Here is a 12,639-nt window from a genome sequence, read left to right as displayed (position 1 = left end):
CTTGATAAAACTTAAAAAATATATTCTCATTATAATTTCCCTGAGTTTATCAACTCATTAATTGATGGGGAATTTATCAAAGTATGGCGGTAGCAAAGTTACAGAAAATAATTAATGCCTGCTTAAGCCTTCAGTCATTTGTAGCTCTTAGGATTGTTTGATTAAAACGCTGTGTGGGTTGTCATTCACCGAGCAAAGGAGGACTCGGGCAATTCAATTACTTTTTCACTTAAACACTGTAAATTTGAACATCATGGTGCGCTTATGTAATGCAGTAAAACAGGGCCCAATTGAAACGACTCAATCATTTTAAAACTGAAAATGTGTATCAAAGACTTAAATGCACACATAGAATAAAGAGAATGTAGCAATACATGCAGACGGGATAGCAATGCAATTAAGCTCTGCGCTCTTGTTCAGGTGCCAGGCGCGATGAAAAAAGAGCCTAGAAATATGAAACGAAAATGAAAAAGAGGGAAAGTGACAGAAGCTAACCTGGGGCAGGGAACATAAAATTATAATTAATGTAAAATATAAAGAAAGACAACAGTATGGTCACATTATTGTAATATTCTAAAATAATGTTAATGACAATCTATCGTAGGAAGAGGAAAACTTTGCAAGAAAGATGCACGAGAGCTCAATTCCACTGAGTTTTATCCTCATTATAGTTTGGCTATGAGGGCACTGAATACAGTAAACTAGCATAAAGAACCTTAACATCTTGCTTTCAGGATGCAAATACAGTATACAATCTGATTTCATGCTGCACATGGCATGAGTCATGTTCCACACCACAGCTTGTCACCTTGCTGAGGAGGTGTCCAGCCTGAAGCCTGCAATACAAAAAATAACCGTCTTGTATGTACACGCATTCAAAAGTTCCTTTATTTAAATTAAAAAAGAGTTTCTGCTTGACAGTGTAAAAGCTTGAGTTTTTATCGCCTAAGAAAATATTCTTTTTCCGACAGAATAGTAATGTGAGGCAAAGACTGTTGAACAGTGTATATCTGACAAGGTGCTTTTGTAACAAAATGCTAATCCAAACAACACCAAGTGAAAAGCCTGTGTGCACACTGACCAGGAACAATCTGATGGTATTCATGCAAACACCCACGCAGTCACATTCAAATTAACAGGTGCCAATCGCTCCTCAGGCTGCCTGGAGTCCACCTGTGTGGAGCGACTAGGTTGTGAACTCTTTGTGACACCAATGTGTGAATGCACCTCCGCATCCATCCCTGAATAATTTGTGGGCTGCCTGCTGAACCGGGCTAAATGGTCTCCTAGCCCTTTCAGAGATGCACTCTGCTCTCAATCTCAACTGGTCCACATTTCATGCATCTGGGGCTTCTATAGTGAAAGAGAAACAAGGTCAAAAAGTACTGGTTGCATAACAACGGATTCTTCAAATGTGTGTGTTAAAGAATTATGTGCCACTCACAGGATGTTTTCAGCATTTTCAAGCATTCAGTTTGACTGACATGCACAGGAAATGACACCTAGTCGGATATGGATTTAAATACTACCCCTTGTGAACATTGCAGGTATTATGGACATCTGCCACCAGACACATAATTTCCTCATGCTGCTCTGACATATGAAGATTACCGTGAATCGTTTAAACCTGTAAATTGTGACAACAAAGCCTAGCAATATCCTCTTGTCACTCTTGCCTGAAGAATTCTGTTACTTTATACGCTGAAGACATGTCTCTGCAAATCCTAGTGTTTTGTGATGTAAGCACAACAACTAAAAATGTAGACTAATGCACAGTGCATGAAAAGTTAGAGGAATACATAAGAAACATGATAAGAAACAGGATGCAGTTTGACATAGGAGTTAAAGAAGAATATTGACTAGCAAGGTCAGGTTGTTGAGGTCAGAACGGCATGATGGGTGTATTTCCTGAATTCCTAGTTTGATGACAAATTTGGAAGTGTAAGCAATTAGCAATTCATTCAACTAGTTTTCTCTTCTCCGAACCAGGCTACAATGTTTTTGATAAAGCAGTTACAGTAGTAAACAACTGCAATCAGGGCACTCTTAGAATTCAATTGGAATTGTGTTTCTGGCCACAGGTGTCGAACCTTAGTACAATGTTCACTCTCATTTTAGCTCTATTTTGGTCTCCACCAACTCCTGCGGAAAGAATCTGTCTTCAGTTGCTAAACACTCCTCTACGTTCACCACAATTGCAACAATGCCATGACACCATGCAATGGATAGAAAGCATAGAGGAGCTTTTGCAGTGAAAACAGCTACCTGCTATGGTTGGAAATGGTTGATGGGAGCAGTGAGACAGAAACAAAACCATAAGGTTTCATGCTGAAAAACCAAAACAATGAGCCGAAAAACAGTAGAACAGTTCGTAGACATGAAGCGACCTGCAGAGTCATGTGAAAATCCACTGTTGGTTTGACAGTACAAGTGACACCTTTCACATTATACAGAATACTTTGAACAGTTGATGTTATTAAATATTGATTAGTGCAGCTTTGCTATAAGCATATAATCAGCTTAGAGCTGCACAGCTAAAAACTGACATCCATTTTCACTCTGTGCTACCATAACAGTGAGTAAGCTTGTTACTTAGATGAACTTTGGTAAACTTTACAGTTCCCTGTTAGATGTATATGTCCAATGTGTTTGGTTCTTTTATGTTGTAAGTAAAAAAAGGAAAAACAAGTTCAAATGGTTAAAAGATGATACTGTTGGGTCTTTAAAGCATCACTTGATACTCTGAACCTGTGAAAGGTGTTTTGTTCATTCCATCCCCAAAACCAAAGACATATTTTGTCCAAAGAGCTGATTACTCTGTGGTAGACCTCACCATCTGCTGAAATTTAACACCATCACCAATGACACCTATGTGTGTCCAAAGGTAACATTATGATGTAAAATCACATTATATAGAAGCCGCAATCTTCAGTGACACGTTGGTATATACCATAGTCACATCTTGGATTAGCTAATTTCCGTTTCCTCAAGAGGAATTAGTCTAATGTCAGATCACCAATGCCAGCCAGGTTTGCTTTGTCCTTATTTCTGTGCTAACATTAGTCAGGACGGATAGGTTGGTTTCTGACATATTTTTAAGATGAATTATCGTTAGATAGAAAAGATTGAGGCTTTTACTGTTTTCATTGAGACCTGACTTGGCCTCAATTCGCGTCATTTTGCTGTCTTCATAAAACTTAAAATCATGAATATAAACTTTAATTGCATACTGTAGTCCTTGTGGCCCGAATAAGCTTATAAGCACTGCGGCACTTAATAGAATCGGCCTTGCCATCTTTCTTATTGTCAAGCTTGTCCAACCTGGCAATAGTAACTAAGGGGGGTGGGACTTTGGATCAGTCAATTAAGCATCATATAAAGGGACGATCAGTAGTCATTGTTATTGGCTGAAAATAAACATTTCAGGATGATAACATGGTGCTCTAATTGTGTGCATGCAACATTAACTATATAGATTGCTTGTCGTCTGTCCTCCTCTCCCATCATGATAAGAGTATAAGGCACCTTGTGTTAGTTCCACTGCAGAAGAGACCTGACGTTCCAAAGAAATATGTGCATATATTTGTGTCGACATTGGCAATTGGCCAAAATGAGTAGGAAAATATCTTCGTATCTGCAAAAAATCCAATATTGTGCACCCCTAATTTTCTTTTTTTTTTTACATAATTTGGTTTGTGGTGCAGGAATGCAATCATCACAAAGTATGTATCCATATATTGTAATCACCATTTTAGACTTTTAGCACCAGTGCCACCGTGACAAACTCTCGTACATGTAATGTGTTTGGCAAATAAAGTGATTCATTTACACACTGCAAGATTCCCTTGAGGCAGTAACAGCAATAAACGCACATAGCGAACAAAAAATATTAGAGGAAGGAATAACTGAGGCATAAAACGAACAGTTATCAGAAGATTTAGGTGCCCTCTGAGATATAACTCCATAGTGGACCATAATCACAGTCAGTTTTTTCTCCACGGAGTATGCATCACAAAGACGTAAAGTGCTGCTCCTCTTATGCTTTGTGAATTATAACACACTCAGTGCGAGGGTTTCTCTCCACCGAGATTACCAATGCATGCTTGACCAAGTAGGAACAATGGGGATATCAATTAGAAGAGGGGCTCACCCACCTGCGAGTGGGGAGAGCCCGATCAGCCTGGGCCATCTGCAGGCTGAAGCAGTCTCACATGTATCACTTCCAGTGAGCCAAAGCTAAGGTGAAAATGGTGGATTCACACTTCATTTAGCACAATATTAACATAAATCATTTTGATATCAACACTTCTCCAGGCCGAACTGCGCTGAAGCTCAGCAGTCTATGGTTTCACACTTAACTTCTTCCATATGGATTTTACTGTTTTTTTTTCTTCTTTTTAATGATGCCTTTTGAAATGATGAGGAAACGAACGTTTTCTTTTTTTTTTTACTTTATGATCAACATGAGATCTCAAAGCTAAATCCCTGAGTTTTTTTCCACAAGGTTCATATAAAGTTTAATATCTAACAGGATCCCCTTTTTTCTGAACTAGTTTCAGGACTTATTTCCATCCACGCTGCTGTCATTCAAGGTAACTTAGAATATTCCTGCTCATCCCCCTTTGGCATGTACACACAGTTGTAACTGAAGCCTGAACACTGTTTTAATTGCCTCGAACATTGCAATCAACACACTATGAATACATTTGGAATAAGTGAAAAGAGATGTTGCTCATCTTTTATTTAGCAAACAGGCATCTAATGCTGACTGTACCAGAGGCACCAGTTTACCAAATCTAACACTGTGAACGACCTCCAGGAATGTTACTGATAAACAAGTCAAGACACACAGCATGTATGATGCATGTTAATACTCTGCAATATTATATTTACTACTACTACTGTAAAAGCTCTGCAGACTCCACTGATACATTTACAATATCATTAGCATTATAATTAACCATATTTAGTTCTAGCAAATGTCTTCTCTTAACTTATAGATTTAAAGGTGCAGTACGTAAGAACTGACCACCGGTTAAATTCATACTCAAAACAAATAGGGGGCAACAGATCACCCAAAAACACTACCTTTAGCTGCCCTTAGCTAGTTAGCTTAGTTTAAAAACTCCTCTCCCACACAAAACTGAGACGCGTCATCAGTTGTCCCACATTTAATTCCATAATACTGTGACATCACATTACATCACTATGTCACATGGTGGCTAGTTTGGCATATAAATGTTGATTTAGCACAGTTGCACTGTTGTTGATAGTGATGCTTGGTCAGGCATGTGTCAACTGATCAATCACAGAAGGGAGGGCCTTGAAGAGACATGAGCTAAAATAGATTCTCAGATAGAGGGGAATTACAAAGCTGCAGCACTGTACAGTATGAGAGTGTCTTTTGAGGACTAAAGCATGTGAAACTATTCTAGTGTTAACCTCAAATAAAATGAAGAACCTGGCAATTAGCATACTATGTCTCCTTTATTATGTGTGTGTATGAAACTAGATTTTGTCCAACAAAACTCTGACTGTGCCTTTGAGTCTATACTGTAATCCAAAATTATCCTTCTTGGGATTTGAGACATAGATATTTTATCTTTTTGTTTTTTGCAATGTCAGATACAGGAAAGATTATTATTTTTTTTTTTTTCATCAGACTGAAGCTGAATTATTCATATCTAGGAAGGTCTAAATGACATCGTACTCTCTAAAAGCATGTATGCACGTATTGGTTTTCCAAGGAAGCAAGAATAACCAAGGACAAATAACATTTTTGCAGCCATTTGAGTCTCGGGTGTGACATTTACAATGACACAGGGAAGGCTGTGTGACTTCCTGTGCAATAACAAACTTGATTTGTTTTTAAATTGTGGGTTTTATTATAATGTGCGAGCTTGTCTGTTTCAAAGATTTCCAGAGAAACATGTTGCTTGCACATAGAATAATCCTGGCTCCAATGGAACTCACATGTCTGTTTAAATATCGGGAAACACTGAAAAACATTTTGAAAAAAAAAAAAAGGTTAAAAGCAGTTAGTTTATACTGTAATGACAAGGATAAAGACAGTAATCTGTTCTCTCTCGTGCTGCATTGCCGCAACCCTGTCTCCGAGAAATTACATTTATATATCACTAAATTGTTCTCATAATTGCATTGTGGGGACAAATGTAATTGCTGTCTGGATTATGTTCAGACACGATGTTTCTTTGAGTGAATGAAAAACTGCATTCTTTCTTTTATATTGTTTTGGACTTTCATGGCTTTATTGTGACAAGACAGCTTTAGTATGCCGTTTTTCCATCACATCCGCCGGACTGGCTCTATTGGGTTGGAGCCCGGGTTTTTGCATTTCCACCAAAACAGGGCTACCTGCTTGAAGGTGTGTTTTAAACCAATGACACGCTTGTCCTGATCCCTGCAGTACTATCAAATACTATGTATTTGTAGCGAAGAATCACAGCTACAAATACATTTTTATTTGCTAAAATGTCTTCACAATAAAAGCCCCCTGCTATTTCGTTCTTTAAAAGCTTTTATTCTGAAGCAGCATTACAGGAAACGTTGTGTTTTCACCAGTAGTAACTAATCATGACTCCTGAAACAGCTGAAAGCAAACTAGATTAAACAGTAAAAGACAGCAGATGTTTGAAAGTACAAACAGGAAGAGAGAAACTAAAGAGATTCAGTTAGAAGCTGAAAAAGTACTGAGAGCAGAACACAGACTTTTAAAAACACCTTTCTCTTAGGTTTTCTGCAAGACATGAGTTAAGTATCACTTTTAGGGGGAGACAAATGCTTGTCACTGGTTGTTTTTTTCTGTAAAGTAGGCCATGATCTTTCACAAGCAATGAAAACAATGCTGCCGGTGTTGACACATAATCTTCAGAAAGTTGAATGATGCTGTAGCCACCTTATGTTTTTAGCGGATAGTGTATTGCAAGATTGCCCATTTTGGCGGAAAACAAACAAAATACGTCGACAGTTAACCTCTACCTTCGTTAAATAACTTTTCCACATTAGAAAATGTAATTCGGATGGCATTATGTATCTTTAGTTCCTGTTATAGAAGACATTGTTTTAGTCATAAATCAATGCATTATAACTAAATGAATGCTTTCTAAGATGGTATAGGCATAAAAAAGAATGAAAATATAATCGGTTATGTTTAACACTTACATAAAAAATGTATAGAAATCTGAATGCCTGAATGATATCAATGTATTACTTTCAGTCTACTCTTCAACTTATATCAGATGAATGAAGAAAAATACCTACCTGTCTATTTCACAAGAATAGGGTTTACTGCCAGAACATAAGAGTAAGCCATCCTGAGAATGGAAGTATAATGTCTTTGTTACAGAAGTGCTGATAAGTATAGGATGCCAATTTATGAAGTGGCTCTTTGTAGACGAATAGACCAAAGTGCTGAGCGTCAGATACAAGACACTATGACAGATGCCGTATGGGTCATAAGTAATAAATCTGAGAGCCGAGTGATAGACAGCAGCTAGATGTTTAAGGTAAGACATAGTAGCATGTCTAAGAATAACATCGGCACAATCTAACACAGTTGCAGATTGGGTGTATATAAAAGGCTGATCATTGTTGGATTTTCAAACTTATTTTGCTTTCAAAGCTTGAATTACTGACGATCTTGAGCTCGAGGGGCGCACTGCAACTGCTTCTCACACTAATCTACTCATACATTTTAGAGCCTGTTTCATCATTAAGTCAGATTGCAAACTCTGCTGCAAGTTTCACGAAGTCTGATACACACACAAAATGAATGACAGGACATTAAGTTGTAACTCTCCTTTCATTCTTTTTTTGCACACATGCTGTTTTAAAAAACTTGGATATCCATTTATTCATCAGTTGGCATGAATGAAAATGAGCATTGAGACTGAGAGGGAGGGTCAGATTTTTGCTGTGGTTGCATGAGGGTTTTTTAACTACCTTTGTGCCGGCTACAGCGTGGTGAGAAAAATATCTTTTACTAATCGGATGTGAGGAGAATCTTCTCAGCAATGTAATTTAGTCTCTTTTAACGGTGCAAAATGTAGGAATCTGCCTCCTGTGAAACTCAAAGGACAAGGGGGCAGCATGTCAGCAATGTAACCGCTAACTGCTGTAGTTACTGTTAACTAGTTATGTCAATTAGCCTTTCAGTTTGCTCAATATGAACCGACTGGGAGCTCAGAGCACTGGGGACTTTGGACGGCAGGAAGGAGGGTTTCACCACAGGTACAGTACAGAGGCGATTTACAGCCACTCCAACTAGGCTTCTGACTCCACTGACGACGAAGATATGGCATTTTCAGGTGGGCAAGGGATAGACGCAACACAAGAGAGGAGCTAGAGTCAGGCATGAGTCAGCACCATACTATCGGACTATCATCTCCAGAGGTACAAAGTGGTTGGACTGGCTTCGGCGAGCTGGTTAGCATGCTAACTTTAGTACATATCTCTAGATTCATAGATGTCTATAAAGAAGCACAATGTAAGAATTTGCCACCTGATAAATTCATACTTCCGACCAAAATGGGCAGCATATAGCATATAGTTACTACTGAAACTGTATTCTGTTTATACATCCATGACTGTACCTATTGGTAGCTTGTTATTTGAGTTAGCCATGCAACTTCAGTAGATATCTCTGCAACAAAATACATAGCTAGCTGTCTTTGACATACAGCAACCTCAAAACAGTTATTGGATCTCTGTCTGTTTCCTACATATTGCACCATTAAAGTGTTTCCGAGTTTTTAAAACTCATTTTATTTTATTTTGATTACAGGATTGTGAATTTATTAGCGTTGTTTTTGTGTTAGGCAATTTTGTCTTTATTTGAGAAAGAGACAATACATTTTGTTTTGTTTTTTGTAATATTCTGTCGTTTGGCTGCAAGAACAAACACATTTCTCCTGTTTCTGGGACATTAAAGGATTACTGATTCTGATTCTCAGTGGATGCCAATATTTGTCACTTATTTTATGGCTCCACTACCTCTATTCAACATAGAAATAACCTTTATCATAATATCATCAATTCGAGTGAAATTGATTTATTGTTATGAAATGAATTGACTTCAAGCTCAACTGTTAAACAGCACATTTAGAGAATAGATTAGCTTTCTTTAATGAAAGTCAGTGTTATAATCTATAATTCTGACTGCAGACATCTCGCCTATTGTTGAAAACATTCATTGAAACAAACAAGTTGTTAAATTCATGGAGCTTTTCAATCTCATGGGTCACACACTGTTATTATCCAAAATAATACAGTTCATTTTGCTCATCACATATCTTCCTTTGGACCCAGCACCTGGCCCTCCATAGCACTGTCCTGCCTCAGTAAACATAAAGGTTCAATGCATTCGGGTCTGCATAAACACTTTTCTTATTGCTCTACCCAAAGGAAAAGCAAATCCTGTTGCTAATTTATTCATATTTTCTCTGTGGCCTGGCTTGGAAAACAGAGGAGAAGGCAGGACAGTAATGCATTTTTATTTTTCCTTTTGAAGGTCTTCCATTAAAAATGAATGGCTCTCTGATTTGGTGAAACGAAGGCTGGGATTGGGATCGACTCCCATACAGAGACGGGCAGGGTGAAGCCTTAATGGGTCCAAATTAAATATCTACTACTCTGCCTTTCTTTGTATTTGAGGCACTTTGGGAAAATAGCATACGCACTTGGCAAGCCCTCGCTGTTTTAAGGTTAAGAAAATGTAGCTGCTTGGTGACGATTCAGCTGAGATGTAACACAGAAAAACTACAGCAGCTTGCTTTGGGCCTCTTTTAACTTCTAATGGTAAAAGTGTGCCAACTGCCAAGTCAACTTAACGCCAGTCAGATTAAAATCTCCAATTGTTCCTTCTTTTCTGTATTGTCAATGACAAGTCAGCAGATCAGAGATGGAGAATTGTCAGAATATTGTGCTTTGATGAATTGTACTTTGCTCTGCGAGACAAATAAAACAGTTTTTACTCCTCCCAAACAGAGTTTTATCTCTGGTGCAGTAGAGGAATTGCTGAATACAGTCAAAAGAATTATCACACGCTAAAAAGTCACTCTGGGAAGCTTTATTTGTCCAGTGTTTCAACTTGGCAGTGGAGCTTTGCTGATGTGTCACCTGGACATCAACATTGTGCTGAAGTAGTGCAATATTAAAGTTTTCTGGGAGCAGGAGGGGTTGAAAATAACAACTAACTGGCCTGGAGCAGATCTAATCAGTAAGTTTCTCTTCCCCTGCTTTGGCCTTTGTCAGGTGCGGCATGAACAAGACCTATATTAGCTTGAAACATAGCACCAATAAAGGGTAGAGGGTGAAAGATTCAGTGTGGAAGTATATACTTCAACAAAAATCCTCCAATTCTAAACAACAATATATGTGTTTGTAGCTACCTCTTCTCCGCTCACTTGTTGAAATATAAATCTGTTTAGTAATGTTACAACAATATGGTTTAGACAGCTTCGGCAGGTTGAGGGTGAAAATAAGTGAGAAGTGTTTTTTGTTAAAATGACAGCTTTGTTAGGTTGAAGGAGCCAGCGCCTGGACAAGTCCTTGTCAGAGAATTCAGAAGCCACATTTTTCCGATGTCTGACCGTAACTTTCCAAAACTATCGATCTGACTGGCCAGCTGTGAGAAAATAAGAAAGGAGCCATGATTTGATCTTGTGTTTATTGCTCTCTTTTTGATTTTCACAACTAATCATGTATCTCATCATGTGAAAAACCAAGTGCAACAGTATGGAAGTCTTCCAGCAACCCCATTGCTAGAATAAGGGTTGCCAATACTGTACTATACTGTAAACCACAGATACAGTATGTTGAGACTTTTGTTTATGTGCCTAAATACTCAATTTAGAGCAGCCCCCAAAGTCTCTGGTCATTTCTTTCTTTCTCTGGGTCAATACCTAGTAACACCTGCATTTTTCAGTAATTCATGATATTCTGGGTGAATTATTGATGACACTGAACCAACAGTTGGTGGTTTCTTTGTTTGCCTCTCAAACGCATTTGATTCAGTGCATCATAAAATAAAAATAGAATAATAAAATGACTGATCTGCTGATTTAGATGGAGCTGAGTTAAGCTCTTTAAGAGGTAGTCTTGGTCCATTTATAGTTATAGTAATCTTGAATAACATTCACCTTAATCAGTACCTCAAAGCTGATTTCTATGCAGATGAGCCAACTTTTTTCTGGTATGATCCTGATTTCACTCCAACCCAAGCTCTCAACACATCCTCATACCTAACAACTGAGTGGGTTGATTGCCAGCATTTTCCTTGAAGCTTACCTGCGACACACCAGACCTTCACAAACCCGTGAGCCGGTCCTTCATCATACAGCCGCAGTGATTATTTTCCTTATTTATGTGACATGCTTAACTACATTAGTAAATTAAAATAACTCAAGTTAACTTAACACATGCATCCACTTCGCCTCCCTTCCTCCTATGCTGCCTAATAATTACAGGGATTACAAGAGTTTGCCTTTTCTCAATAAGAAAAATTCAGCATGTTAGGTATAGGTTGACATTTCACAGTCAACCTATATGGTAGTCTTCCTGGTAAGGAGAGGCTGAGGCTCTTGAACATCTTCAGTTCGCCTTTGATGCTTTCATGGTAATTTATTCATTTATGGCTCAAAGAAAACAACAGTGAATGTTGGTGGAAGACAGCATGTGAACCATCTCTTATATCCAAATCCGGATGCTTTGTATGACCAACCACTCACACTGTTCTCCTCTCTACTTTGTGTAATTACTTTACACAACATCAGGCTCTTTGCTTCTGTAAAACAGTAGTAAAAGCATGAATACAAGAGGTCATGTGTCCGAAAGTGTAATAAGGTCATATTACAAAGTTGCTGAAAATCCATTTTTGACATGGACGTGAGCACAAAATGACCTGCTAAAATTAGGTCCTGATGAACTAAATCAGCTTTGGAGAGTTAACATCTTAATAAATTACACCTAAAGATGTTTTCTGTATTTTTTTCCCCTCAAAATGTGGCCTTGATTGCTGATTATTTAATCATGAATACTTAATGTTAATTAGTGTTTTTCTGGTGCAGACAGTCTCAGGATCCCCAGCACATGCATTGAAGTGTATGGTTCCGATGATGCAGAGTCAAAATAAAAACACTTTATATTCAGCTCTAACATCATTCCCCTCTGAAACACCTCTATTATGTGAGTACACATAGTTCCCTATATATCGTAAACATGTGCGTTCGCAGATGCGTACACACAAACAGCGTGCACGCTTATAGACACACATATAATGACAATGACATGCTGCTAAGGCATGTTTGCTGCCGTGAATAATTCATATGTTTTGACGCTTTAATGATGTGTGCATCATAGTGGATGGAGTCTTCCTGGTCAGTCAAGGTCCCAAGCCCTGCCTGCACCAGGACTGCAGCAGAATGCCTAATACAAGACTGGCAGGCAGAGGATATCAGTGTTTTGATGAGTGTGTGTGTGTGTGTGCCTGTGCATGTGTGCATGTGGGTGACGAGGGAGGGGAGTAGTCCTAAGATCACAGGGTGAAGGCTGCAAGCAAAATGCATCTTTAATTCTAAAGTTGTTTATTTTTCCTCCTGTTAGTGCAGAAAGTCTGTATAA

General features: G+C 38.3%; 1 protein-coding gene across 1 annotated transcript in view; it reads right to left on the bottom strand.

The window, feature by feature from the left end:
* Nucleotides 1-397: 397 nt before the first annotated feature.
* dntt (deoxynucleotidyltransferase, terminal) overlaps nucleotides 398-12,639 on the bottom strand; it is a 130,105-nt gene continuing 117,863 nt past the window's right edge. The window contains exons 12-13 of the mRNA XM_030442215.1: nucleotides 809-836; nucleotides 398-445 (exon numbers count right to left, since the gene is read on the bottom strand). Of these exons, the coding sequence (XP_030298075.1) occupies nucleotides 398-445; nucleotides 809-836 (76 nt within the window). The remainder of the gene's footprint in view (nucleotides 446-808; nucleotides 837-12,639) is intronic.

This window comes from Sparus aurata, chromosome 15 (assembly GCF_900880675.1).
Source record: "Sparus aurata chromosome 15, fSpaAur1.1, whole genome shotgun sequence".
Lineage (NCBI taxonomy): Eukaryota > Metazoa > Chordata > Actinopteri > Spariformes > Sparidae > Sparus > Sparus aurata.
The sequence above is the reverse complement of the archived record's forward strand: the minus strand, read 5'-3'. Positions and strand labels throughout refer to the sequence as shown.